This window comes from Carassius carassius, chromosome 48 (genome assembly GCF_963082965.1).
Source record: "Carassius carassius chromosome 48, fCarCar2.1, whole genome shotgun sequence".
Classification (NCBI taxonomy): Eukaryota; Metazoa; Chordata; class Actinopteri; order Cypriniformes; family Cyprinidae; genus Carassius; species Carassius carassius.
The window spans coordinates 13,330,966-13,357,049 of NC_081802.1; the positions used below are offsets into that span (position 1 = coordinate 13,330,966).

General features: G+C 43.7%; 6 protein-coding genes across 6 annotated transcripts; 3 read left to right on the forward strand and 3 right to left on the reverse strand.

The window, feature by feature from the left end:
• Positions 1 to 1,111: 1,111 nt before the first annotated feature.
• Positions 1,112 to 3,153, forward strand: LOC132131548 (zona pellucida sperm-binding protein 3-like). Its single transcript, XM_059543600.1, has 8 exons — positions 1,112 to 1,663; positions 1,903 to 2,021; positions 2,105 to 2,208; positions 2,280 to 2,457; positions 2,553 to 2,670; positions 2,750 to 2,832; positions 2,894 to 2,985; positions 3,055 to 3,153. Exons 1-8 carry the CDS (start codon positions 1,130 to 1,132, stop codon positions 3,132 to 3,134), a joined length of 1,308 nt encoding a protein of 435 aa, XP_059399583.1. The 5' UTR covers positions 1,112 to 1,129; the 3' UTR covers positions 3,135 to 3,153.
• Positions 3,154 to 6,423: 3,270 nt separating this feature from the next.
• LOC132131396 (zona pellucida sperm-binding protein 4-like) lies at positions 6,424 to 8,841 on the reverse strand. Its single transcript, XM_059543409.1, has 9 exons — positions 8,829 to 8,841; positions 7,904 to 8,443; positions 7,647 to 7,834; positions 7,481 to 7,578; positions 7,252 to 7,409; positions 6,986 to 7,178; positions 6,766 to 6,913; positions 6,614 to 6,686; positions 6,424 to 6,535 (listed from the first exon to the last, which is right to left on the reverse strand). The coding sequence occupies exons 1-9, from the start codon at positions 8,839 to 8,841 to the stop codon at positions 6,459 to 6,461; spliced, it is 1,488 nt and encodes a 495-aa protein (XP_059399392.1). The 3' UTR covers positions 6,424 to 6,458.
• Positions 8,842 to 9,650: 809 nt separating this feature from the next.
• LOC132131502 (zona pellucida sperm-binding protein 3-like) lies at positions 9,651 to 11,677 on the forward strand. Its single transcript, XM_059543544.1, has 8 exons — positions 9,651 to 10,186; positions 10,426 to 10,544; positions 10,628 to 10,731; positions 10,803 to 10,980; positions 11,076 to 11,193; positions 11,273 to 11,355; positions 11,417 to 11,508; positions 11,579 to 11,677. Exons 1-8 carry the CDS (start codon positions 9,653 to 9,655, stop codon positions 11,656 to 11,658), a joined length of 1,308 nt encoding a protein of 435 aa, XP_059399527.1. The 5' UTR covers positions 9,651 to 9,652; the 3' UTR covers positions 11,659 to 11,677.
• A 3,271-nt stretch (positions 11,678 to 14,948) lies between these two features.
• On the reverse strand, positions 14,949 to 17,003 carry LOC132131397 (zona pellucida sperm-binding protein 4-like). The gene is made up of 9 exons (XM_059543411.1): positions 16,975 to 17,003; positions 16,429 to 16,847; positions 16,172 to 16,359; positions 16,006 to 16,103; positions 15,777 to 15,934; positions 15,511 to 15,703; positions 15,291 to 15,438; positions 15,139 to 15,211; positions 14,949 to 15,060 (listed from the first exon to the last, which is right to left on the reverse strand). Exons 1-9 carry the CDS (start codon positions 17,001 to 17,003, stop codon positions 14,984 to 14,986), a joined length of 1,383 nt encoding a protein of 460 aa, XP_059399394.1. The 3' UTR covers positions 14,949 to 14,983.
• Positions 17,004 to 17,800: 797 nt separating this feature from the next.
• LOC132131398 (zona pellucida sperm-binding protein 3-like) lies at positions 17,801 to 19,845 on the forward strand. Its single transcript, XM_059543412.1, has 8 exons — positions 17,801 to 18,349; positions 18,589 to 18,707; positions 18,791 to 18,894; positions 18,966 to 19,143; positions 19,239 to 19,356; positions 19,436 to 19,518; positions 19,580 to 19,671; positions 19,747 to 19,845. Exons 1-8 carry the CDS (start codon positions 17,816 to 17,818, stop codon positions 19,824 to 19,826), a joined length of 1,308 nt encoding a protein of 435 aa, XP_059399395.1. The 5' UTR covers positions 17,801 to 17,815; the 3' UTR covers positions 19,827 to 19,845.
• Positions 19,846 to 23,109: 3,264 nt separating this feature from the next.
• Positions 23,110 to 25,268, reverse strand: LOC132131794 (zona pellucida sperm-binding protein 4-like). Its single transcript, XM_059543916.1, has 8 exons — positions 24,590 to 25,268; positions 24,333 to 24,520; positions 24,167 to 24,264; positions 23,938 to 24,095; positions 23,672 to 23,864; positions 23,452 to 23,599; positions 23,300 to 23,372; positions 23,110 to 23,221 (listed from the first exon to the last, which is right to left on the reverse strand). Exons 1-8 carry the CDS (start codon positions 25,266 to 25,268, stop codon positions 23,145 to 23,147), a joined length of 1,614 nt encoding a protein of 537 aa, XP_059399899.1. The 3' UTR covers positions 23,110 to 23,144.
• Between the last annotated feature and the right edge of the window lie 816 nt (positions 25,269 to 26,084).

Here is a 26,084-nt window from a genome sequence, read left to right on the forward strand (position 1 = left end):
CCGCTTGAGAACTCCCGCTCCCAACCACCACCACAAAGTGAAGCTACTGCCCTTTGATCTTTTTGTATTCTACAGATTTCAGCTAATTAACGATAGTCCCTCCCTCTTCCTTAACAACTGGGTGATTCTCATTGGATCTCAAGATTCAATTCTTATTGAGAAAAAACGCTTATAAAAGCAACACAGAGGCTGCGTCCACATCTTCACTGACAACTCTCTCAAGCCTCGTTCAAGCGGACGCTAAACATTCTTTCCAAATCTTTATCTTCGTCTGATACAGGCTCAAACATATCAGGTTGGATGCCTAATCTCGCCATCGTTCACGCTGGACAGAAGAGATCCGCGCTGTGAAACAGCCAATCAGAGCAGAGCTCAACATTATTGTTCATGACCCTTCCAAATAATTCTAGGGACAAATCCCAGGGTTGTAAATGGACATGTAAAACCATTCCAGAGAATTTTTGCCCATACCCAAGCCACGTACCTTTTATGTAGATCTAATTTAAAATATTGTATCAATGCATTCTATGGCACCTTTAACTGGGATTATGAGCTCATATTTTGGCCGGAAGCAATAATCTGAATTTCTCAACGATGGATTTGTTTCTTATAAACACACAGCCTTTCCCTTCACAAGACCGTAATTGATGTGAATTACTTGTGGATTATTTTGATATTTATAATAGCTCTTTGGACTTCCGTTCTGATGCCACCCATTCACTGCAGAGGATTCATTGGGGAGCAACTGATGTAATTCTACATTTTTCAAAATCTTTGCCAATGATAAACTAAAAAGTCTTAAAAAAAGAGAGAGATTTTTATGAATATTCTCTATTATTTGAGTCATACCAGGCGCTTTTTTAATGACATTCTTTGTCTATCATAGACACACTGTCAAACTTTAATTGTAAAATTGTGAATACGTGTAGATGAAAATCTCAGATCCTTATCAAGCCTTCCATTGGCTAGTGACATTCCAGAACGTTCTCATTTGTTAATTACAGGTCCAGAGACCTTTGGAGGTCCAAAGGTAATCAATCAAGCTGAAAGGGGAGGAGCCGCTTAAATTCAAAGCTGTACTTAATGGCAAAGACGAGCACTGGTGGGTATTGTGTTAACGTTTGTCAGCATGGGTCTTTTGCAATGTGTGTTAGTGCTGGTTGTGCTTGTGGTGTTTGATCTGAAGAATGCTTTTGGAAGTTTGAGTTCCAGTCAAAGTCCAAAAAGCAAGAAGCATCAATCGTATCCAGCTTCCAGAGTGCCTGTTTCTTCTCAAGTGCTCGGGAACACTTTGCAGAAGGCCTCTCCGTTTCAGAGTCTCGACTACAGAGGATTTGCACAAGAGCCTCTTGGTCTTCAGGAGAAGCAGGTGTTGCAGGGTCCAGTGAAGCCTTTGGACTGGAGGTTCCCCGTTGTTCCAGAAGTGCCGAGTGAGATGGCGGTGGATTTCCATTTGAGGCAACCTGTGACCCCCAGTAGTGTAGCTATTCAATGCGGTGAGAACCGGATTCATGTGGAGGTACAGCAGGACTTGTTTAGCAATGGTGAACTGATCCAGCCATCTGGTCTGACTCTGGGAGGATGTCCTGTTGTCGGCTTGGTCCCAGGCTCTAAGGTGCTCTTCTTTGAGAATGAACTGCAGGACTGCAACAGTGTCTTGATGGTAAGAGCTGTTAAGTGTTACTAGATTTATTGAACCCTACTAAAAATAGGCCCTTGTTTTGGTATCGACGTTCTAGATTCAGGGAACCATCCATGGGACGGTTCTCTTATAGTGGGAAAGACTCTTAATAACTGCTTACTCGGGTAACCAAGTGTTATGGCAGGACTTGCTAAGATGCCTTTTGGAATGGGTTCTTTTTTTCGGAGAACCCTCTTGGTAACAACGTCAGTCTCCTATAGATGACCAAGGATGAGCTTGTCTACACCTTTGCCCTTACCTACACTCCTGAGGCGTTTGCTGGCACTCCGATTACCCGTGCAGGTGGTGCAGTTATTGGAGTTCAATGCCACTATCAAAGGTAAGCGACCTTTTGTGACTTGTGGCATTACTTGCAGTGGTGGAACTGGAAGCCCATTTAATTGGTCACTTCTTGAACTGCAGGTTTCAAAATGTCAGCAGTAGTGCCTTGAAGCCAACTTGGGTCCCTTATGCCTCAACGGAGGCTGGTGAAGAAGTCTTGGTGTTCTCCCTGAAGCTCATGACTGGTTTGTGCAGTTTCTCTAGACCTTCTGCCTTCTGAACGAGGCTGTGCCTAAGCAGTTCTTCCCTCTTGCAGATGACTGGTCCTATGAGAGGCCTTCAAACTCTTACTTCCTGGGTGACGTTATTAATGTTGAGGCATCTGTGAAGGTATACAACCACGTCCCTCTGCGTGTGTTTGTGGACAGCTGTGTGGCCACCCAAGTACCTGATGTGAACGCCCTTCTGAGATATTTGTTCATTGAGAATCATGGGTGTGTTCATGTCACCAGATGCTGCAGAGTTGACTTGTTCTCGAGTTTGCTCCTTGTAACCACTTTGTCCCTGACAACTACTTTTTACTCCTTAGATGTCTTGTGGATGCCAAGGTCACCGCTTCCAGCTCGCGCTTCATGCCTCGATCCCAGGAAGACAAAATCCGGTTCCAGCTGGAGGCCTTCATGTTCCAGGGGGGATCCAGTCCTTCTGTATGTATAATGAGTGTTGGAGAATGACCTCTCCCATTTGCTGTGGTTTGTGTCCCCTTACCCGTGGTGTCTCTTGCAGATCTACATGACGTGTGTTCTGAAGGCCACTCTTGCTTCTGCACCTAGTGACGCGCTCCACAAATCCTGTTCCTTTGCCAATGGGTATGTTCATGCCACTTACGAATACAAATAAAGGTGCCATGTCTGATTTTTCGTATTGCAGGTGGCTTGCTGCTGATGGGAACAACCAGGTTTGTGGTTGCTGTGACTCAACATGTGGTCCTGATGGTGGAACTGCTGCTTCTCCTTTTGGAGGTAGGAAGGTGCTTTTAAGCTTGGTTTTTGACCCTTCAAGCACTTAACTTTGGTGTCTGCTTTTTCTAGGCCTTCAGTGGGAAGGGAAGGCCTCGCTCGGTCCTGTAGTGGTTCAAGAGCACAAGAAGACTTTAGCTGGTCTTCAATAAATGTGGGGGAGCAAACTTATTCTTGTTTCCGTTTTTCTTGTCTAGTTTAACCAATTGATTTTGTGCGAGGAAGTGGGTAGTCCTACTGTACCTATTCTCTTGCCAGAAGGAAAGGCTCCCCTTTTCTCGTTAGGGAAGTTAATAAACCTTTTAAAGGGACCTGCTGTGAGCTCCCTTTTTTAGGAGTACTGTAAATGTGGAATACATTGCCCATGATGCTGTAAAGGGAATTCTGTTAATTGGCACTTGTGCCGAAAGAGTTCTGTGTGACTGTCCACTTCCATGAAGCAGTGCAGATTTTTGCGTGCATCTTATGCAGTGAACTTGATTTTCTTCATGTTGGTAACTTCAAATGAGCAGTTTAATTTCCTCCTTGCACCCCCCCCCCCCCCCCCAAATAGGTTTGATCAGTTAAATTTGTTTCCTAATGCTCTTTGTTGACATCTCTCATGCTTTTTAAATCCATGTACAATAGAAGCGCACTCCCAGGATCAACACTGGCACAACATTTTCCACCTTCAGATGGGTTATTTATAGGCTTTACATTTTAGGAAAACGGCAGGCATCGCTTAAGTTCAGTTTAGTATTTGGTGTGCCAAACTTGCAGAACCTGTACTGACGTAAGGGGTTTTTTGTGCAGTAGCAGGTCCGTTAGAATTCTGAAAAATCATTGACGAAATGACACCCAAATAGAACTAATGTTTGGACTCTCAGTGAATGACCTTTTTTGAAAACTGTTGGTTTGTCACTTGTGCAACATCTTGGGCGGTTTCAATACTAAAGGGATACTCCACCCCAAAATGAAGATCGTCATCACTTGCCCCCAAGTCGTTCCGAACCCATAAGAGCTTCGTTCATCTTCGGAACTCAACTTATTTTGGATGAAAACCAGGAGGCTTGTGACTGGCCCACAGGCTGCCAAGTAAAATGCACTGTCAAGGTCCAGAAAAGCATCATCGGAGTAGTCAGACTGTGTACGTTCTTCTGTGTCAGCCGCGCCACAAGCATATGTTTTCTACGTAAATTTACGCTTTGATTTGAAAGAGAACCGCGCGTACTTGTTGCGGCTCACAATAGCATATACCGTTTGTGTTCAGCGGGTGTTTTTCAAAATGGCACTAGGGTGATGTGGGGAGAGACAGGGGAGACCATCTGTTGAATAAAGTCTTGGTTTCATTTGTGTACAAAGTGTTCTCATCGCTTCCTAACGTTACGGTTCATCCACTGATGGCAGATGGGTAATTCCGATGGTACTTTTCTGGACCTTGGCAGTATATGGGATGGTCACAGGCCTCCCGGTTTTCATCCAAAATATCTTTAACCCCTTTGCTGTCAAGGATAGTCACCGGCCCCAGATTATTGTTTTACTTTCACAGCACGTTAAACATCACTCTCTCACTTGACCTGGAGAAACTGTGCATCAGTTGAAAGTTTAAAGACTCTAGCTTCGATATTTGACCAATGTTTTGATAAAACATTGTTGCAGTGACCGTCATTTATGTCAGGAGTACAAAATAAATAGGAGTCATTATTAGAATAGAAATTCACCAAGCATTCATATTCAGTCACGTCTGCAGTGGTTTGTGTTCTCATAGATTCACTGAAAAGCGTCAAATAGGGTTTATAGTCAAAAGTTGCATATACACCGAGATATATTTACTTCATATTTCTTCAGTCAGAATCCTCATTTCTAATCATTTTCCACTGATTTTCGCAATCTGATGATAATGATCCGCTCCCAGCCCTGTCTCTGTGTGAATAGTCTTCCGTGTGCGCGCTGACAGAGACCGGATTCGCCCGTGTCTTGTCCATCATAACTGTGCATCATATCCCGCCCCATCCTACCCATGATGCATTTCCTGTACACTTCTGTGTTGATACCTGACCACAACAACACAGAGAAACCTCTGTACCCATGAAATATCCAAATAATAAACACTCGATTACGTTAGTTAATGGTTGGTATGTGATTTTGGGCGTTTTTATAACAATATTAAAAATGTACATCTGAAATGCTAACTTGTGCAGCGACGTAAAAGGCTATAAATAGCATATTTTTACAGCAGTAAAATTCCACATGTGATCGCAAAAGGAGGTTATTACAAACAATCGGTTAATTTTCATGAATAGTCTTATGTAGCTTGATGCTAACTTTAGCTCTAATGCAGCTACATAGCAGGTGCAGTTCTTCTTCATAATGCATTTTGTAATCATTTTGTCAAAAGTTGTAAGAAAATGTTTTGTTGTATTTTTATAGTAAGGCTTTTGATAATAGTGGGGTAAATGTATACTGGAATAATGATAAATGAAGAATCAGGATCTTGTGTCATACCTGGCCCATGTGTGAAAGGCTCATTTCGTAACAACAATAGAATCATGAATGGGGCAGTTTTGCCGGTCCAAACAAGAGACGATCGCATTCCAGGAGTCATAAATCAATTTTACTAGCCTTCTCTAAAAACACACATGACACGGTCTTAGAAAAGGCTTCATAAAATTCACACTTTGTGAGATTATATTCTGAAATATCAAAATGAAGTATTAGTAGACTTGTGGCTTTAGCTTCATTATGTATCTAAAATCATATCCTACATCACTTTTAAATAGGTTTTTAATATTTTTACTGACATGTTTGAGCTTACATATATCTCGATTATAACCGTCTGAGTAATTCTGATTCCTGAACAGTAAACTTTGAGGTGTCAGCTTTGTGAACAGATGTTGATTATGTATCTAGTAAGAAAGACTCCTTAGCAGCAACCTTTTAATTTTGGGCATGTCATTCATGTCTCCATGCTGAAAATGGGGGGTGACAAGTAAGGGGTTAAATTGTGTCCCAAAGACGAATGAAGTTTCTACAGGTTTGGAACGACACGGGGGTAAGTGATTAGTGACACAATTTTCATTTTGGGGAGGAGGATCCCTTTAATATCATTACTTTGACTTGAGGACAATTGACACGGTTTCGTGTTTGCTTCAAGACAGTCAAGAATTGATTTCCATTTAAAACTTGAGCTCAGCAATTTGAGTTGGATTTAAAACAAAAGCCGCAAGTAATCCACATAACTTTATATTGTGAATATCGGGAACCAAACTACTGTTTGGAAGACAAATTAAAAAAGGGGAACCTTGTGCTGCCCCAGGTTAACAACTGGAGGATGGATAAAGGAATGCACAACCTTACACTATTAAACCAAGGTTTCACAACCTTTTGGGAGGAAAACACAACTGGGAAGAGGCATGTAATCCCGGATTCTGCCGAAACCAAAACAATAGACAAGGAGATACCTCGGGGTTCTGCACGGTTTATTAAAAACACTAGATTTACATGACCAGAGTAACTTCTCCACTAGAAACCACAGTCTGCTCCCCAGAGACAGCCTTGATACGAGTGTCTCTTCCTGAAAGAGAAGTGTTAGAAGTGAGAACGCACTTCTAAAATGCTCAGTTCCTCTTGTCGAGAGAAAGCAAGAACTCACGTTTCCTGGTGCAGCTTTGCTCACAAGAGCCAGATGATGGATGGCACACCTCTGTACTGCAGTGGATGAAGATCTGACAGGGAAGAAAGAGGCTCAAGTCATAGAATCCACAAGTAGTAAATACACAAATGTTCAAGTAAAGGGGGGCATACGGTTTCCTGCAGAGCAGCCAGTGAGGCTGGATCTACAAATGTGAACATCTTCACAGCAAAGCGCTTGTAGTGGGTTGGGAACTGAAGACCAGACGATCCAGTCACTGGAACCAGTGTGGTCAGATAGCGGTCGTCCTGGTAAGGGCATCTGAAGACAAAAGAGAAGGTTAGAAAGGGTCTCCCAGCAGACTAACTGGATGAAGATTGGCTGTACACTCACCCGTCGATCAGAAGGTCCCACTGGGGGAGACTGAGTGGACTGGGGGTTGAAGTAGTCCAACAACGTCCCAGCATCAGGACAATGTTGGGGTCAGTCCTCTCCATAATGTGCACCTCAACATACACAGGCTCTCGCAGGACTTTTGTGATGGGATAATCAGCGTCACTGTAGTAGGACGTGTAGGCCTCATCCCCTGAGGAACAACACTGGGGTTTAACCAGACTCCAGTTTGAAAGGCTTTAGGCAGACACAGGACAAGACCTTACCTTCAGCACAGCCTTTGGTGACACATTGGCCATTGGCCAGTCTGAGCTCCACCCTGAGAGGTCCAGGAGCAGCTACTGGTGGAGGTGGAGGAACAGAGTTGACCTCCACAACCAGAGCTTCCACGGAAGTTCCCGAATATCTACACTGGAAGAGAAACCTGGACGACACACAGCGAGCTTGTAGCATTTATCAGGGATTAGTGGTCACACCAAGTCATGGATCACCTACTCAAAATGACTGTCCCTTGTGATGGAACCATATGGTCCAATCCCCACTTCATACGATGAGGTCATTCTGTTTTCATACACCACATATCCACCGTCCTCCTGTGAATAGAAACGGTGTCAGCATCCAGTCCAAGCGATGCAGAATAAAACCAGTAGCAGCTGCTAACCATCACGCTCGTGCCACATGCGGTCACAGGGAACTGGTATATAGCAAAGGAAGGTGTAGACCCCACAGGAGCACAAGGTGGGTCGTTTCCACCCAGTAGATGAACCGAATCCAGACTCAGTCGAGGCAAGGTAACGTCTCGAGACACCACTACCACAAACTGACCATCTCTAATACACTGGACAGTCACTAGAACAAGAGCAGGTTAAATTCAGAGAAACAGTTTAACACGAACAGAATAAGATGGAGAACGCTTACCTGCCCTCCCATAGAAACACTGCTGTCCGTTAAAGCAGCAGTTGATAGCTTCACACTCAGCACCACTGATCCCAGGTAGACCACATTGGATCTGCTCAGAATCAGCTACAGCACATTTATCAAGGGGCTCTGCCTGCACTACTGGCTTCTGAAACTGCTGTTTAACTGGCTTCTGAATCGGAAACTGCGGCTTAGGTTGTTGTGGAACTGGCTTCTGAAGCGGAAACTGCAGCTTAGGTTGTTGTGGAACTGGCTTCTGAAGCGGAAACTGCAGCTTAGGTTGTTGTGGAACTGGCTTCTGAAGCGGAAACTGCGGCTTAGGTTGTTGTGGAACTGGCTTCTGAAGCGGAAATTGCTGGTTAGTTAGCTGTTGAACTGGCTTCTGAAGCGGAAACTGCGGTGTAGGTAGTTGTGGAACAGGCTTTTGGAGCGGAAATTGCTGGTTAGTTAGCTGTTGAACTGGTTTCCGAGGCGGAAACTGCTGGTTAGTTAGCTGTTGAACTGGCTTCTGGAGCTGAAACTGCTGGTCAGTTTGCTGGATCATCAGAGCATCCTGAAGCGATTTACTCCACTGTGGAACAGCATGGCAGAAAGCACAGACCACCAAAATCTGAGCCAAACACCAACTTCCAGCCATTGTTCAACAGCTAAACACAAAGTGAAGCTACTGCCCTTTGGTCTTTTTGTATTCTACAGATTTCAGCTAATTAACGATAGTCCCTCCCTCTTCATTAACAACTGGGCGATTCTCATTGGATCTCAAGATTCAATTCTTATTGAGAAAAAACGCTTATAAAAGCAACACAGAGGCTGCGTCCACATCTTCACTGACAACTCTCTCAAGCCTCGTTCAAGCGGACGCTAAACATTCTTTCCAAATCTTTATCTTCGTCTGATACAGGCTCAAACATATCAGGTTGGATGCCTAATCTCGCCATCGTCCACGCTGGACAGAAGAGATCCGCGCTGTGAAACAGCCAATCAGAGCAGAGCTCAACATTATTGTTCATGACCCTTCCAAATAATTCTAGGGACAAATCCCAGGGTTGTAAATGGACATGTAAAACCATTCCAGAGAATTTTTGCCCATACCCAAGCCACATACCTTTTATGTAGATCTAATTTAAAATATTGTATCAATGCATTCTATGGCACCTTTAACTGGGATTATGAGCTCATATTTTGGCCGGAAGCAATAATCTGAATTTCTCAACGATGGATTTGTTTCTTATAAACACACAGCCTTTCCCTTCACAAGACCGTAATTGATGTGAATTACTTGTGGATTATTTTGATATTTATAATAGCTCTTTGGACTTCCGTTCTGATGCCACCCATTCACTGCAGAGGATTCATTGGGGAGCAACTGATGTAATTCTACATTTTTCAAAATCTTTGCCAATGATAAACTAAAAAGTCTTAAAAAGAGAGAGAGATTTTTATGAATATTCTCTATTATTGAGTCATACCAGACGCTTTTTTAATGACATTCTTTGTCTATCATAGACACACTGTCAAACTTTAATTGTAAAATTGTGAATACGTGTAGATGAAAATCTCAGATCCTTATCAAGCCTTCCATTGGCTAGTGACATTCCAGAACGTTCTCATTTGTTAATTACAGGTCCAGAGACCTTTGGAGGTCCAAAGGTAATCAATCAAGCTGAAAGGGGAGGAGCCGCTTAAATTCAAAGCTGTACTTAATGGCAAAGACGAGCACTGGTGGGTATTGTGTTAACGTTTGTCAGCATGGGTCTTTTGCAATGTGTGTTAGTGCTGGTTGTGCTTGTGGTGTTTGATCTGAAGAATGCTTTTGGAAGTTTGAGTTCCAGTCAAAGTCCAAAAAGCAAGAAGCATCAATCGTATCCAGCTTCCAGAGTGCCTGTTTCTTCTCAAGTGCTTGGGAACACTTTGCAGAAGGCCTCTCCGTTTCAGAGTCTCGACTACAGAGGATTTGCACAAGAGCCTCTTGGTTTTCAGGAGAAGCAGGTGTTGCAGGGTCCAGTGAAGCCTTTGGACTGGAGGTTCCCCGTTGTTCCAGAAGTGCCGAGTGAGATGGCGGTGGATTTCCATTTGAGGCAACCTGTGACCCCCAGTAGTGTAGCTATTCAATGCGGTGAGAACCGGATTCATGTGGAGGTACAGCAGGACTTGTTTAGCAATGGTGAACTGATCCAGCCATCTGGTCTGACTCTGGGAGGATGTCCTGTTGTCGGCTTGGTCCCAGGCTCTAAGGTGCTCTTCTTTGAGAATGAACTGCAGGACTGCAACAGTGTCTTGATGGTAAGAGCTGTTAAGTGTTACTAGATTTATTGAACCCTACTAAAAATAGGCCCTTGTTTTGGTATCGACGTTCTAGATTCAGGGAACCATCCATGGGACGGTTCTCTTATAGTGGGAAAGACTCTTAATAACTGCTTACTCGGGTAACCAAGTGTTATGGCAGGACTTGCTAAGATGCCTTTTGGAATGGGTTCTTTTTTTTGGAGAACCCTCTTGGTAACAACGTCAGTCTCCTATAGATGACCAAGGATGAGCTTGTCTACACCTTTGCCCTTACCTACACTCCTGAGGCGTTTGCTGGCACTCCGATTACCCGTGCAGGTGGTGCAGTTATTGGAGTTCAATGCCACTATCAAAGGTAAGCGACCTTTTGTGACTTGTGGCATTACTTGCAGTGGTGGAACTGGAAGCCCATTTAATTGGTCACTTCTTGAACTGCAGGTTTCAAAATGTCAGCAGTAGTGCCTTGAAGCCAACTTGGGTCCCTTATGCCTCAACGGAGGCTGGTGAAGAAGTCTTGGTGTTCTCCCTGAAGCTCATGACTGGTTTGTGCAGTTTCTCTAGACCTTCTGCCTTCTGAACGAGGCTGTGCCTAAGCAGTTCTTCCCTCTTGCAGATGACTGGTCCTATGAGAGGCCTTCAAACTCTTACTTCCTGGGTGACGTTATTAATGTTGAGGCATCTGTGAAGGTATACAACCACGTCCCTCTGCGTGTGTTTGTGGACAGCTGTGTGGCCACCCAAGTACCTGATGTGAACGCCCTTCCGAGATATTTGTTCATTGAGAATCATGGGTGTGTTCATGTCACCAGATGCTGCAGAGTTGACTTGTTCTCGAGTTTGCTCCTTGTAACCACTTTGTCCCTGACAACTACTTTTTACTCCTTAGATGTCTTGTGGATGCCAAGGTCACCGCTTCCAGCTCGCGCTTCATGCCTCGATCCCAGGAAGACAAAATCCGGTTCCAGCTGGAGGCCTTCATGTTCCAGGGGGGATCCAGTCCTTCTGTATGTATAATGAGTGTTGGAGAATGACCTCTCCCATTTGCTGTGGTTTGTGTCCCCTTACCCGTGGTGTCTCTTGCAGATCTACATGACGTGTGTTCTGAAGGCCACTCTTGCTTCTGCACCTAGTGACGCGCTCCACAAATCCTGTTCCTTTGCCAATGGGTATGTTCATGCCACTTACGAATACAAATAAAGGTGCCATGTCTGATTTTTCGTATTGCAGGTGGCTTGCTGCTGATGGGAACAACCAGGTTTGTGGTTGCTGTGACTCAACATGTGGTCCTGATGGTGGAACTGCTGCTTCTCCTTTTGGAGGTAGGAAGGTGCTTTTTAAGCTTGGTTTTTGACCCTTCAAGCACTTAACTTTGGTGTCTGCTTTTTCTAGGCCTTCAGTGGGAAGGGAAGGCCTCGCTCGGTCCTGTAGTGGTTCAAGAGCACAAGAAGACTTTAGCTGGTCTTCAATAAATGTGGGGGAGCAAACTTATTCTTGCTTCCGTTTTTCTTGTCTAGTTTAACCAATTGATTTTGTGCGAGGAAGTGGGTAGTCCTACTGTACCTATTCTCTTGCCAGAAGGAAAGGCTCCCTTTTCTCGTTAGGGAAGTTAATAAACCTTTTAAAGGGACCTGCTGTGAGCTCCCTTTTTTAGGAGTACTGTAAATGTGGAATACATTGCCCATGATGCTGTAAAGGGAATTCTGTTAATTGGCACTTGTGCCGAAAGAGTTCTGTGTGACTGTCCACTTCCATGAAGCAGTGCAGATTTTTGCGTGCATCTTATGCAGTGAACTTGATTTTCTTCATGTTGGTAACTTCAAATGAGCAGTTTAATTTCCTCCTTGCACCCCCCCCCAAATAGGTTTGATCAGTTAAATTTGTTTCCTAATGCTCTTTGTTGACATCTCTCATGCTTTTTAAATCCATGTACAATAGAAGCGCACTCCCAGGATCAACACTGGCACAACATTTTCCACCTTCAGATGGGTTATTTATAGGCTTTACATTTTAGGAAAACGGCAGGCATCGCTTAAGTTCAGTTTAGTATTTGGTGTGCCAAACTTGCAGAACCTGTACTGACGTAAGGGGTTTTTTGTGCAGTAGCAGGTCCGTTAGAATTCTGAAAAATCATTGACGAAATGACACCCAAATAGAACTAATGTTTGGACTCTCAGTGAATGACCTTTTTTGAAAACTGTTGGTTTGTCACTTGTGCAACATCTTGGGCGGTTTCAATACTAAAGGGATACTCCACCCCAAAATGAAGATCGTCATCACTTGCCCCCAAGTCGTTCCGAACCCATAAGAGCTTCGTTCATCTTCGGAACTCAACTTATTTTGGATGAAAACCAGGAGGCTTGTGACTGGCCCACAGGCTGCCAAGTAAAATGCACTGTCAAGGTCCAGAAAAGCATCATCGGAGTAGTCAGACTGTGTACGTTCTTCTGTGTCAGCCGCGCCACAAGCATATGTTTTCTACGTAAATTTACGCTTTGATTTGAAAGAGAACCGCGCGTACTTGTTGCGGCTCACAATAGCATATACCGTTTGTGTTCAGCGGGTGTTTTTCAAAATGGCACTAGGGTGATGTGGGGAGAGACAGGGGAGACCATCTGTTGAATAAAGTCTTGGTTTCATTTGTGTACAAAGTGTTCTCATCGCTTCCTAACGTTACGGTTCATCCACTGATGGCAGATGGGTAATTCCGATGGTACTTTTCTGGACCTTGGCAGTATATGGGATGGTCACAGGCCTCCCGGTTTTCATCCAAAATATCTTTAACCCCTTTGCTGTCAAGGATAGTCACCGGCCCCAGATTATTGTTTTACTTTCACAGCACGTTAAACATCACTCTCTCACTTGACCTGGAGAAACTGTGCATCAGTTGAAAGTTTAAAGACTCTAGCTTTGATATTTGACCAATGTTTTGATAAAACATTGTTGCAGTGACCGTCATTTATGTCAGGAGTACAAAATAAATAGGAGTCATTATTAGAATAGAAATTCACCAAGCATTCATATTCAGTCACGTCTGCAGTGGTTTGTGTTCTCATAGATTCACTGAAAAGCGTCAAATAGGGTTTATAGTCAAAAGTTGCATATACACCGAGATATATTTACTGATGTTTACTTCATATTTCTTCAGTCAGAATCCTCATTTCTAATCATTTTCCACTGATTTTCGCAATCTGATGATAATGATCCGCTCCCAGCCCTGTCTCTGTGTGAATAGTCTTCCGTGTGCGCGCTGACAGAGACCGGATTCGCCCGTGTCTTGTCCATCATAACTGTGCATCATATCCCGCCCCATCCTACCCATGATGCATTTCCTGTACACTTCTGTGTTGATACCTGACCACAACAACACAGAGAAACCTCTGTACCCATGAAATATCCAAATAATAAACACACGATTACGTTAGTTAATGGTTGGTATGTGATTTTGGGCGTTTTTATAACAATATTAAAAATGTACATCTGAAATGCTAACTTGTGCAGCGACGTAAAAGGCTATAAATAGCATATTTTTACAGCAGTAAAATTCCACATGTGATCGCAAAAGGAGGTTATTACAAACAATCGGTTAATTTTCATGAATAGTCTTATGTAGCTTGATGCTAACTTTAGCTCTAATGCAGCTACATAGCAGGTGCAGTTCTTCTTCATAATGCATTTTGTAATCATTTTGTCAAAAGTTGTAAGAAAATGTTTTGTTGTATTTTTATAGTAAGGCTTTTGATAATAGTGGGGTAAATGTATACTGGAATAATGATAAATGAAGAATCAGGATCTTGTGTCATACCTGGCCCATGTGTGAAAGGCTCATTTCGTAACAACAATAGAATCATGAATGGGGCAGTTTTGCCGGTCCAAACAAGAGACGATCGCATTCCAGGAGTCATAAATCAATTTTACTAGCCTTCTCTAAAAACACACATGACACGGTCTTAGAAAAGGCTTCATAAAATTCACACTTTGTGAGATTATATTCTGAAATATCAAAATGAAGTATTAGTAGACTTGTGGCTTTAGCTTCATTATGTATCTAAAATCATATCCTACATCACTTTTAAATAGGTTTTTAATATTTTTACTGACATGTTTGAGCTTACATATATCTCGATTATAACCGTCTGAGTAATTCTGATTCCTGAACAGTAAACTTTGAGGTGTCAGCTTTGTGAACAGATGTTGATTATGTATCTAGTAAGAAAGACTCCTTAGCAGCAACCTTTTAATTTTGGGCATGTCATTCATGTCTCCATGCTGAAAATGGGGGGTGACAAGTAAGGGGTTAAATTGTGTCCCAAAGACGAATGAAGTTTCTACAAGTTTGGAACGACACGGGGGTAAGTGATTAGTGACACAATTTTCATTTTGGGGAGGAGGATCCCTTTAATATCATTACTTTGACTTGAGGACAATTGACACGGTTTCGTGTTTGCTTCAAGACAGTCAAGAATTGATTTCCATTTAAAACTTGAGCTCAGCAATTTGAGTTGGATTTAAAAGAAAAGCCGCAAGTAATCCACATAACTTTATATTGTGAATATCGGGAACCAAACTACTGTTTGGAAGACAAATTAAAAAAGGGGAACCTTGTGCTGCCCCAGGTTAACAACTGGAGGATGGATAAAGGAATGCACAACCTTACACTATTAAACCAAGGTTTCACAACCTTTTGGGAGGAAAACACAACTGGGAAGAGGCATGTAATCCCGGATTCTGCCGAAACCAAAACAATAGACAAGGAGATACCTCGGGGTTCTGCACGGTTTATTAAAAACACTAGATTTACATGACCAGAGTAACTTCTCCACTAGAAACCACAGTCTGCTCCCCAGAGACAGCCTTGATACGAGTGTCTCTTCCTGAAAGAGAAGTGTTAGAAGTGAGAATGCACTTCTAAAATGCTCAGTTCCTCTTGTCGAGAGAAAGCAAGAACTCACGTTTCCTGGTGCAGCTTTGCTCACAAGAGCCAGATGATGGATGGCACACCTCTGTACTGCAGTGGATGAAGATCTGACAGGGAAGAAAGAGGCTCAAGTCATAGAATCCACAAGTAGTAAATACACAAATGTTCAAGTAAAGGGGGGCATACGGTTTCCTGCAGAGCAGCCAGTGAGGCTGGATCTACAAATGTGAACATCTTCACAGCAAAGCGCTTGTAGTGGGTTGGGAACTGAAGACCAGACGATCCAGTCACTGGAACCAGTGTGGTCAGATAGCGGTCGTCCTGGTAAGGGCATCTGAAGACAAAAGAGAAGGTTAGAAAGGGTCTCCCAGCAGACTAACTGGATGAAGATTGGCTGTACACTCACCCGTCGATCAGAAGGTCCCACTGGGGGAGACTGAGTGGACTGGGGGTTGAAGTAGTCCAACAACGTCCCAGCATCAGGACAATGTTGGGGTCAGTCCTCTCCATAATGTGCACCTCAACATACACAGGCTCTCGCAGGACTTTTGTGATGGGATAATCAGCGTCACTGTAGTAGGACGTGTAGGCCTCATCCCCTGAGGAACAACACTGGGGTTTAACCAGACTCCAGTTTGAAAGGCTTTAGGCAGACACAGGACAAGACCTTACCTTCAGCACAGCCTTTGGTGACACATTGGCCATTGGCCAGTCTGAGCTCCACCCTGAGAGGTCCAGGAGCAGCTACTGGTGGAGGTGGAGGAACAGAGTTGACCTCCACAACCAGAGCTTCCACGGAAGTTCCCGAATATCTACACTGGAAGAGAAACCTGGACGACACACAGCGAGCTTGTAGCATTTATCAGGGATTAGTGGTCACACCAAGTCATGGATCACCTACTCAAAATGACTGTCCCTTGTGATGGAACCATATGGTCCAATCCCCACTTCATACGATGAGGTCATTCTGTTTTCATACACCACATATCCACCGTCCTCCTGTGAATAGAAACGGTGTCAGCATCCAGTCCAAGCGATGCAGAATAAAACCAGTAGCAGCTGCTAACCATCACGCTCGTGCCACATGCGGTCACAGGGAACTGGTATATAGCAAAGGAAGGTGTAGACCCCACAGGAGCACAAGGTGGGTCGTTTCCACCCAGTAGATGAACCGAATCCAGACTCAGTCGAGGCAAGGTAACGTCTCGAGACACCACTACCACAAACTGACCATCTCTAATACACTGGACAGTCACTAGAACAAGAGCAGGTTAAATTCAGAGAAACAGTTTAACACGAACAGAATAAGATGGAGAACGCTTACCTGCCCTCCCATAGAAACACTGCTGTCCGTTAAAGCAGCAGTTGATAGCTTCACACTCAGCACCACTGATCCCAGGTAGACCACATTGGATCTGCTCAGAATCAGCTACAGCACATTTATCAAGGGGCTCTGCCTGCACTACTGGCTTCTGAAACTGCTGTTTAACTGGCTTCTGAATCGGAAACTGCGGCTTAGGTTGTTGTGGAACTGGCTTCTGAAGCGGAAACTGCAGCTTAGGTTGTTGTGGAACTGGCTTCTGAAGCGGAAACTGCGGCTTAGGTTGTTGTGGAACTGGCTTCTGAAGCGGAAATTGCTGGTTAGTTAGCTGTTGAACTGGCTTCTGAAGCGGAAACTGCGGTGTAGGTAGTTGTGGAACAGGCTTTTGGAGCGGAAATTGCTGGTTAGTTAGCTGTTGAACTGGTTTCCGTTATAAAAGCAACACAGAGGCTGCGTCCACATCTTCACTGACAACTCTCTCAAGCCTCGTTCAAGCGGACGCTAAACATTCTTTCCAAATCTTTATCTTCGTCTGATACAGGCTCAAACATATCAGGTTGGATGCCTAATCTCGCCATCGTTCACGCTGGACAGAAGAGATCCGCGCTGTGAAACAGCCAATCAGAGCAGAGCTCAACATTATTGTTCATGACCCTTCCAAATAATTCTAGGGACAAATCCCAGGGTTGTAAATGGACATGTAAAACCATTCCAGAGAATTTTTGCCCATACCCAAGCCACGTACCTTTTATGTAGATCTAATTTAAAATATTGTATCAATGCATTCTATGGCACCTTTAACTGGGATTATGAGCTCATATTTTGGCCGGAAGCAATAATCTGAATTTCTCAACGATGGATTTGTTTCTTATAAACACACAGCCTTTCCCTTCACAAGACCGTAATTGATGTAAATTACTTGTGGATTATTTTGATATTTATAATAGCTCTTTGGACTTCCGTTCTGATGCCACCCATTCACTGCAGAGGATTCATTGGGGAGCAACTGATGTAATTCTACATTTTTCAAAATCTTTGCCAATGATAAACTAAAAAGTCTTAAAAAAAGAGAGAGATTTTTATGAATATTCTCTATTATTTGAGTCATACCAGGCGCTTTTTTATTGACATTCTTTGTCTATCATAGACACACTGTCAAACTTTAATTGTAAAATTGTGAATACGTGTAGATGAAAATCTCAGATCCTTATCAAGCCTTCCATTGGCTAGTGACATTCCAGAACGTTCTCATTTGTTAATTACAGGTCCAGAGACCTTTGGAGGTCCAAAGGTAATCAATCAAGCTGAAAGGGGAGGAGCCGCTTAAATTCAAAGCTGTACTTAATGGCAAAGACGAGCACTGGTGGGTATTGTGTTAACGTTTGTCAGCATGGGTCTTTTGCAATGTGTGTTAGTGCTGGTTGTGCTTGTGGTGTTTGATCTGAAGAATGCTTTTGGAAGTTTGAGTTCCAGTCAAAGTCCAAAAAGCAAGAAGCATCAATCGTATCCAGCTTCCAGAGTGCCTGTTTCTTCTCAAGTGCTCGGGAACACTTTGCAGAAGGCCTCTCCGTTTCAGAGTCTCGACTACAGAGGATTTGCACAAGAGCCTCTTGGTCTTCAGGAGAAGCAGGTGTTGCAGGGTCCAGTGAAGCCTTTGGACTGGAGGTTCCCCGTTGTTCCAGAAGTGCCGAGTGAGATGGCGGTGGATTTCCATTTGAGGCAACCTGTGACCCCCAGTAGTGTAGCTATTCAATGCGGTGAGAACCGGATTCATGTGGAGGTACAGCAGGACTTGTTTAGCAATGGTGAACTGATCCAGCCATCTGGTCTGACTCTGGGAGGATGTCCTGTTGTCGGCTTGGTCCCAGGCTCTAAGGTGCTCTTCTTTGAGAATGAACTGCAGGACTGCAACAGTGTCTTGATGGTAAGAGCTGTTAAGTGTTACTAGATTTATTGAACCCTACTAAAAATAGGCCCTTGTTTTGGTATCGACGTTCTAGATTCAGGGAACCATCCATGGGACGGTTCTCTTATAGTGGGAAAGACTCTTAATAACTGCTTACTCGGGTAACCAAGTGTTATGGCAGGACTTGCTAAGATGCCTTTTGGAATGGGTTCTTTTTTTCGGAGAACCCTCTTGGTAACAACGTCAGTCTCCTATAGATGACCAAGGATGAGCTTGTCTACACCTTTGCCCTTACCTACACTCCTGAGGCGTTTGCTGGCACTCCGATTACCCGTGCAGGTGGTGCAGTTATTGGAGTTCAATGCCACTATCAAAGGTAAGCGACCTTTTGTGACTTGTGGCATTACTTGCAGTGGTGGAACTGGAAGCCCATTTAATTGGTCACTTCTTGAACTGCAGGTTTCAAAATGTCAGCAGTAGTGCCTTGAAGCCAACTTGGGTCCCTTATGCCTCAACGGAGGCTGGTGAAGAAGTCTTGGTGTTCTCCCTGAAGCTCATGACTGGTTTGTGCAGTTTCTCTAGACCTTCTGCCTTCTGAACGAGGCTGTGCCTAAGCAGTTCTTCCCTCTTGCAGATGACTGGTCCTATGAGAGGCCTTCAAACTCTTACTTCCTGGGTGACGTTATTAATGTTGAGGCATCTGTGAAGGTATACAACCACGTCCCTCTGCGTGTGTTTGTGGACAGCTGTGTGGCCACCCAAGTACCTGATGTGAACGCCCTTCTGAGATATTTGTTCATTGAGAATCATGGGTGTGTTCATGTCACCAGATGCTGCAGAGTTGACTTGTTCTCGAGTTTGCTCCTTGTAACCACTTTGTCCCTGACAACTACTTTTTACTCCTTAGATGTCTTGTGGATGCCAAGGTCACCGCTTCCAGCTCGCGCTTCATGCCTCGATCCCAGGAAGACAAAATCCGGTTCCAGCTGGAGGCCTTCATGTTCCAGGGGGGATCCAGTCCTTCTGTATGTATAATGAGTGTTGGAGAATGACCTCTCCCATTTGCTGTGGTTTGTGTCCCCTTACCCGTGGTGTCTCTTGCAGATCTACATGACGTGTGTTCTGAAGGCCACTCTTGCTTCTGCACCTAGTGACGCGCTCCACAAATCCTGTTCCTTTGCCAATGGGTATGTTCATGCCACTTACGAATACAAATAAAGGTGCCATGTCTGATTTTTCGTATTGCAGGTGGCTTGCTGCTGATGGGAACAACCAGGTTTGTGGTTGCTGTGACTCAACATGTGGTCCTGATGGTGGAACTGCTGCTTCTCCTTTTGGAGGTAGGAAGGTGCTTTTAAGCTTCGTTTTTGCTTGGTACCCTTCAAGCACTTAACTTTGGTGTCTGCTTTTTCTAGGCCTTCAGTGGGAAGGGAAGGCCTCGCTCGGTCCTGTAGTGGTTCAAGAGCACAAGAAGACTTTAGCTGGTCTTCAATAAATGTGGGGGAGCAAACTTATTCTTGTTTCCGTTTTTCTTGTCTAGTTTAACCAATTGATTTTGTGCGAGGAAGTGGGTAGTCCTACTGTACCTATTCTCTTGCCAGAAGGAAAGGCTCCCTTTTCTCGTTAGGGAAGTTAATAAACCTTTTAAAGGGACCTGCTGTGAGCTCCCTTTTTTAGGAGTACTGTAAATGTGGAATACATTGCCCATGATGCTGTAAAGGGAATTCTGTTAATTGGCACTTGTGCCGAAAGAGTTCTGTGTGACTGTCCACTTCCATGAAGCAGTGCAGATTTTTGCGTGCATCTTATGCAGTGAACTTGATTTTCTTCATGTTGGTAACTTCAAATGAGCAGTTTAATTTCCTCCTTGCACCCCCCCCAAATAGGTTTGATCAGTTAAATTTGTTTCCTAATGCTCTTTGTTGACATCTCTCATGCTTTTTAAATCCATGTACAATAGAAGCGCACTCCCAGGATCAACACTGGCACAACATTTTCCACCTTCAGATGGGTTATTTATAGGCTTTACATTTTAGGAAAACGGCAGGCATCGCTTAAGTTCAGTTTAGTATTTGGTGTGCCAAACTTGCAGAACCTGTACTGACGTAAGGGGTTTTTTGTGCAGTAGCAGGTCCGTTAGAATTCTGAAAAATCATTGACGAAATGACACCCAAATAGAACTAATGTTTGGACTCTCAGTGAATGACCTTTTTTGAAAACTGTTGGTTTGTCACTTGTGCAACATCTTGGGCGGTTTCAATACTAAAGGGATACTCCACCCCAAAATGAAGATCGTCATCACTTGCCCCCAAGTCGTTCCGAACCCATAAGAGCTTCGTTCATCTTCGGAACTCAACTTATTTTGGATGAAAACCAGGAGGCTTGTGACTGGCCCACAGGCTGCCAAGTAAAATGCACTGTCAAGGTCCAGAAAAGCATCATCGGAGTAGTCAGACTGTGTACGTTCTTCTGTGTCAGCCGCGCCACAAGCATATGTTTTCTACGTAAATTTACGCTTTGATTTGAAAGAGAACCGCGCGTACTTGTTGCGGCTCACAATAGCATATACCGTTTGTGTTCAGCGGGTGTTTTTCAAAATGGCACTAGGGTGATGTGGGGAGAGACAGGGGAGACCATCTGTTGAATAAAGTCTTGGTTTCATTTGTGTACAAAGTGTTCTCATCGCTTCCTAACGTTACGGTTCATCCACTGATGGCAGATGGGTAATTCCGATGGTACTTTTCTGGACCTTGGCAGTATATGGGATGGTCACAGGCCTCCCGGTTTTCATCCAAAATATCTTTAACCCCTTTGCTGTCAAGGATAGTCACCGGCCCCAGATTATTGTTTTACTTTCACAGCACGTTAAACATCACTCTCTCACTTGACCTGGAGAAACTGTGCATCAGTTGAAAGTTTAAAGACTCTAGCTTCGATATTTGACCAATGTTTTGATAAAACATTGTTGCAGTGACCGTCATTTATGTCAGGAGTACAAAATAAATAGGAGTCATTATTAGAATAGAAATTCACCAAGCATTCATATTCAGTCACGTCTGCAGTGGTTTGTGTTCTCATAGATTCACTGAAAAGCGTCAAATAGGGTTTATAGTCAAAAGTTGCATATACACCGAGATATATTTACTGATGTTTACTTCATATTTCTTCAGTCAGAATCCTCATTTCTAATCATTTTCCACTGATTTTCGCAATCTGATGATAATGATCCGCTCCCAGCCCTGTCTCTGTGTGAATAGTCTTCCGTGTGCGCGCTGACAGAGACCGGATTCGCCCGTGTCTTGTCCATCATAACTGTGCATCATATCCCGCCCCATCCTACCCATGATGCATTTCCTGTACACTTCTGTGTTGATACCTGACCACAACAACACAGAGAAACCTCTGTACCCATGAAATATCCAAATAATAAACACACGATTACGTTAGTTAATGGTTGGTATGTGATTTTGGGCGTTTTTATAACAATATTAAAAATGTACATCTGAAATGCTAACTTGTGCAGCGACGTAAAAGGCTATAAATAGCATATTTTTACAGCAGTAAAATTCCACATGTGATCGCAAAAGGAGGTTATTACAAACAATCGGTTAATTTTCATGAATAGTCTTATGTAGCTTGATGCTAACTTTAGCTCTAATGCAGCTACATAGCAGGTGCAGTTCTTCTTCATAATGCATTTTGTAATCATTTTGTCAAAAGTTGTAAGAAAATGTTTTGTTGTATTTTTATAGTAAGGCTTTTGATAATAGTGGGGTAAATGTATACTGGAATAATGATAAATGAAGAATCAGGATCTTGTGTCATACCTGGCCCATGTGTGAAAGGCTCATTTCGTAACAACAATAGAATCATGAATGGGGCAGTTTTGCCGGTCCAAACAAGAGACGATCGCATTCCAGGAGTCATAAATCAATTTTACTAGCCTTCTCTAAAAACACACATGACACGGTCTTAGAAAAGGCTTCATAAAATTCACACTTTGTGAGATTATATTCTGAAATATCAAAATGAAGTATTAGTAGACTTGTGGCTTTAGCTTCATTATGTATCTAAAATCATATCCTACATCACTTTTAAATAGGTTTTTAATATTTTTACTGACATGTTTGAGCTTACATATATCTCGATTATAACCGTCTGAGTAATTCTGATTCCTGAACAGTAAACTTTGAGGTGTCAGCTTTGTGAACAGATGTTGATTATGTATCTAGTAAGAAAGACTCCTTAGCAGCAACCTTTTAATTTTGGGCATGTCATTCATGTCTCCATGCTGAAAATGGGGGGTGACAAGTAAGGGGTTAAATTGTGTCCCAAAGACGAATGAAGTTTCTACAGGTTTGGAACGACACGGGGGTAAGTGATTAGTGACACAATTTTCATTTTGGGGAGGAGGATCCCTTTAATATCATTACTTTGACTTGAGGACAATTGACACGGTTTCGTGTTTGCTTCAAGACAGTCAAGAATTGATTTCCATTTAAAACTTGAGCTCAGCAATTTGAGTTGGATTTAAAACAAAAGCCGCAAGTAATCCACATAACTTTATATTGTGAATATCGGGAACCAAACTACTGTTTGGAAGACAAATTAAAAAAGGGGAACCTTGTGCTGCCCCAGGTTAACAACTGGAGGATGGATAAAGGAATGCACAACCTTACACTATTAAACCAAGGTTTCACAACCTTTTGGGAGGAAAACACAACTGGGAAGAGGCATGTAATCCCGGATTCTGCCGAAACAATAGACAAGGAGATACCTCGGGGTTCTGCACGGTTTATTAAAAACACTAGATTTACATGACCAGAGTAACTTCTCCACTAGAAACCACAGTCTGCTCCCCAGAGACAGCCTTGATACGAGTGTCTCTTCCTGAAAGAGAAGTGTTAGAAGTGAGAACGCACTTCTAAAATGCTCAGTTCCTCTTGTCGAGAGAAAGCAAGAACTCACGTTTCCTGGTGCAGCTTTGCTCACAAGAGCCAGATGATGGATGGCACACCTCTGTACTGCAGTGGATGAAGATCTGACAGGGAAGAAAGAGGCTCAAGTCATAGAATCCACAAGTAGTAAATACACAAATGTTCAAGTAAAGGGGGGCATACGGTTTCCTGCAGAGCAGCCAGTGAGGCTGGATCTACAAATGTGAACATCTTCACAGCAAAGCGCTTGTAGTGGGTTGGGAACTGAAGACCAGACGATCCAGTCACTGGAACCAGTGTGGTCAGATAGCGGTCGTCCTGGTAAGGGCATCTGAAGACAAAAGAGAAGGTTAGAAAGGGTCTCCCAGCAGACTAACTGGATGAAGATTGGCTGTACACTCACCCGTCGATCAGAAGGTCCCACTGGGGGAGACTGAGTGGACTGGGGGTTGAAGTAGTCCAACAACGTCCCAGCATCAGGACAATGTTGGGGTCAGTCCTCTCCATAATGTGCACCTCAACATACACAGGCTCTCGCAGGACTTTTGTGATGGGATAATCAGCGTCACTGTAGTAGGACGTGTAGGCCTCATCCCCTGAGGAACAACACTGGGGTTTAACCAGACTCCAGTTTGAAAGGCTTTAGGCAGACACAGGACAAGACCTTACCTTCAGCACAGCCTTTGGTGACACATTGGCCATTGGCCAGTCTGAGCTCCACCCTGAGAGGTCCAGGAGCAGCTACTGGTGGAGGTGGAGGAACAGAGTTGACCTCCACAACCAGAGCTTCCACGGAAGTTCCCGAATATCTACACTGGAAGAGAAACCTGGACGACACACAGCGAGCTTGTAGCATTTATCAGGGATTAGTGGTCACACCAAGTCATGGATCACCTACTCAAAATGACTGTCCCTTGTGATGGAACCATATGGTCCAATCCCCACTTCATACGATGAGGTCATTCTGTTTTCATACACCACATATCCACCGTCCTCCTGTGAATAGAAACGGTGTCAGCATCCAGTCCAAGCGATGCAGAATAAAACCAGTAGCAGCTGCTAACCATCACGCTCGTGCCACATGCGGTCACAGGGAACTGGTATATAGCAAAGGAAGGTGTAGACCCCACAGGAGCACAAGGTGGGTCGTTTCCACCCAGTAGATGAACCGAATCCAGACTCAGTCGAGGCAAGGTAACGTCTCGAGACACCACTACCACAAACTGACCATCTCTAATACACTGGACAGTCACTAGAACAAGAGCAGGTTAAATTCAGAGAAACAGTTTAACACGAACAGAATAAGATGGAGAACGCTTACCTGCCCTCCCATAGAAACACTGCTGTCCGTTAAAGCAGCAGTTGATAGCTTCACACTCAGCACCACTGATCCCAGGTAGACCACATTGGATCTGCTCAGAATCAGCTACAGCACATTTATCAAGGGGCTCTGCCTGCACTACTGGCTTCTGAAACTGCTGTTTAACTGGCTTCTGAATCGGAAACTGCGGCTTAGGTTGTTGTGGAACTGGCTTCTGAAGCGGAAACTGCAGCTTAGGTTGTTGTGGAACTGGCTTCTGAAGCGGAAACTGCGGCTTAGGTTGTTGTGGAACTGGCTTCTGAAGCGGAAACTGCAGCTTAGGTTGTTGTGGAACTGGCTTCTGAAGCGGAAACTGCGGCTTAGGTTGTTGTGGAACTGGCTTCTGAAGCGGAAATTGCTGGTTAGTTAGCTGTTGAACTGGCTTCTGAAGCGGAAACTGCGGTGTAGGTAGTTGTGGAACAGGCTTTTGGAGCGGAAATTGCTGGTTAGTTAGCTGTTGAACTGGTTTCCGAGGCGGAAACTGCTGGTTAGTTAGCTGTTGAACTGGCTTCTGGAGCTGAAACTGCTGGTCAGTTTGCTGGATCATCAGAGCATCCTGAAGCGATTTACTCCACTGTGGAACAGCATGGCAGAAAGCACAGACCACCAAAATCTGAGCCAAACACCAACTTCCAGCCATTGTTCAACAGCTAAACACAAAGTGAAGCTACTGCCCTTTGGTCTTTTTGTATTCTACAGATTTCAGCTAATTAACGATAGTCCCTCCCTCTTCATTAACAACTGGGTGATTCTCATTGGATCTCAAGATTCAATTCTTATTGAGAAAAAACGCTTATAAAAGCAACACAGAGGCTGCGTCCACATCTTCACTGACAACTCTCTCAAGCCTCGTTCAAGCGGACGCTAAACATTCTTTCCAAATCTTTATCTTCGTCTGATACAGGCTCAAACATATCAGGTTGGATGCCTAATCTCGCCATCGTTCACGCTGGACAGAAGAGATCCGCGCTGTGAAACAGCCAATCAGAGCAGAGCTCAACATTATTGTTCATGACCCTTCCAAATAATTCTAGGGACAAATCCCAGGGTTGTAAATGGACATGTAAAACCATTCCAGAGAATTTTTGCCCATACCCAAGCCACGTACCTTTTATGTAGATCTAATTTAAAATATTGTATCAATGCATTCTATGGCACCTTTAACTGGGATTATGAGCTCATATTTTGGCCGGAAGCAATAATCTGAATTTCTCAACGATGGATTTGTTTCTTATAAACACACAGCCTTTCCCTTCACAAGACCGTAATTGATGTGAATTACTTGTGGATTATTTTGATATTTATAATAGCTCTTTGGACTTCCGTTCTGATGCCACCCATTCACTGCAGAGGATTCATTGGGGAGCAACTGATGTAATTCTACATTTTTCAAAATCTTTGCCAATGATAAACTAAAAAGTCTTAAAAAAAGAGAGAGATTTTTATGAATATTCTC

Excerpts from the sequence above, each read along its gene's own strand:
- LOC132131396 (XM_059543409.1), bottom strand. Across the intron at positions 7,835-7,903 it reads GTGTTTCTATGGGAGGGCAG|TGACTGTCCAGTGTATTAGA; the intron begins GTAAGCGTTCTC and ends CTCTTGTTCTAG. Across the intron at positions 6,914-6,985 it reads TGGGACCTTCTGATCGACGG|ATGCCCTTACCAGGACGACC; the intron begins GTGAGTGTACAG and ends TTTTGTCTTCAG.
- LOC132131397 (XM_059543411.1), bottom strand. The coding sequence starts at position 17,003 with ATGGCGAGATTAGGCATCCAACCTGATAT. Across the intron at positions 16,848-16,974 it reads TTAGGCATCCAACCTGATAT|AGTTCAACAGCTAACTAACC; the intron begins GTTTGAGCCTGT and ends ATAACGGAAACC. Across the intron at positions 15,439-15,510 it reads TGGGACCTTCTGATCGACGG|ATGCCCTTACCAGGACGACC; the intron begins GTGAGTGTACAG and ends TTTTGTCTTCAG.
- LOC132131398 (XM_059543412.1), top strand. The coding sequence starts at position 17,816 with ATGGGTCTTTTGCAATGTGTGTTAGTGCTGGTTGTGCTTGTGGTGTTT. Across the intron at positions 18,708-18,790 it reads GTTCAATGCCACTATCAAAG|GTTTCAAAATGTCAGCAGTA; the intron begins GTAAGCGACCTT and ends CTTGAACTGCAG. Across the intron at positions 19,519-19,579 it reads TCCTGTTCCTTTGCCAATGG|GTGGCTTGCTGCTGATGGGA; the intron begins GTATGTTCATGC and ends TTCGTATTGCAG.
- LOC132131794 (XM_059543916.1), bottom strand. The coding sequence starts at position 25,268 with ATGGCTGGAAGTTGGTGTTTGGCTCAGATTTTGGTGGTCTGTGCTTTC. Across the intron at positions 24,096-24,166 it reads ACAAGGGACAGTCATTTTGA|GTTTCTCTTCCAGTGTAGAT; the intron begins GTAGGTGATCCA and ends TGTGTCGTCCAG. Across the intron at positions 23,373-23,451 it reads TGGCTGCTCTGCAGGAAACC|ATCTTCATCCACTGCAGTAC; the intron begins GTATGCCCCCCT and ends CTTCCCTGTCAG.
- LOC132131502 (XM_059543544.1), top strand. The coding sequence starts at position 9,653 with ATGGGTCTTTTGCAATGTGTGTTAGTGCTGGTTGTGCTTGTGGTGTTT. Across the intron at positions 10,187-10,425 it reads ACTGCAACAGTGTCTTGATG|ATGACCAAGGATGAGCTTGT; the intron begins GTAAGAGCTGTT and ends AGTCTCCTATAG. Across the intron at positions 10,545-10,627 it reads GTTCAATGCCACTATCAAAG|GTTTCAAAATGTCAGCAGTA; the intron begins GTAAGCGACCTT and ends CTTGAACTGCAG.
- LOC132131548 (XM_059543600.1), top strand. The coding sequence starts at position 1,130 with ATGGGTCTTTTGCAATGTGTGTTAGTGCTGGTTGTGCTTGTGGTGTTT. Across the intron at positions 2,022-2,104 it reads GTTCAATGCCACTATCAAAG|GTTTCAAAATGTCAGCAGTA; the intron begins GTAAGCGACCTT and ends CTTGAACTGCAG. Across the intron at positions 2,671-2,749 it reads AGGGGGGATCCAGTCCTTCT|ATCTACATGACGTGTGTTCT; the intron begins GTATGTATAATG and ends TGTCTCTTGCAG.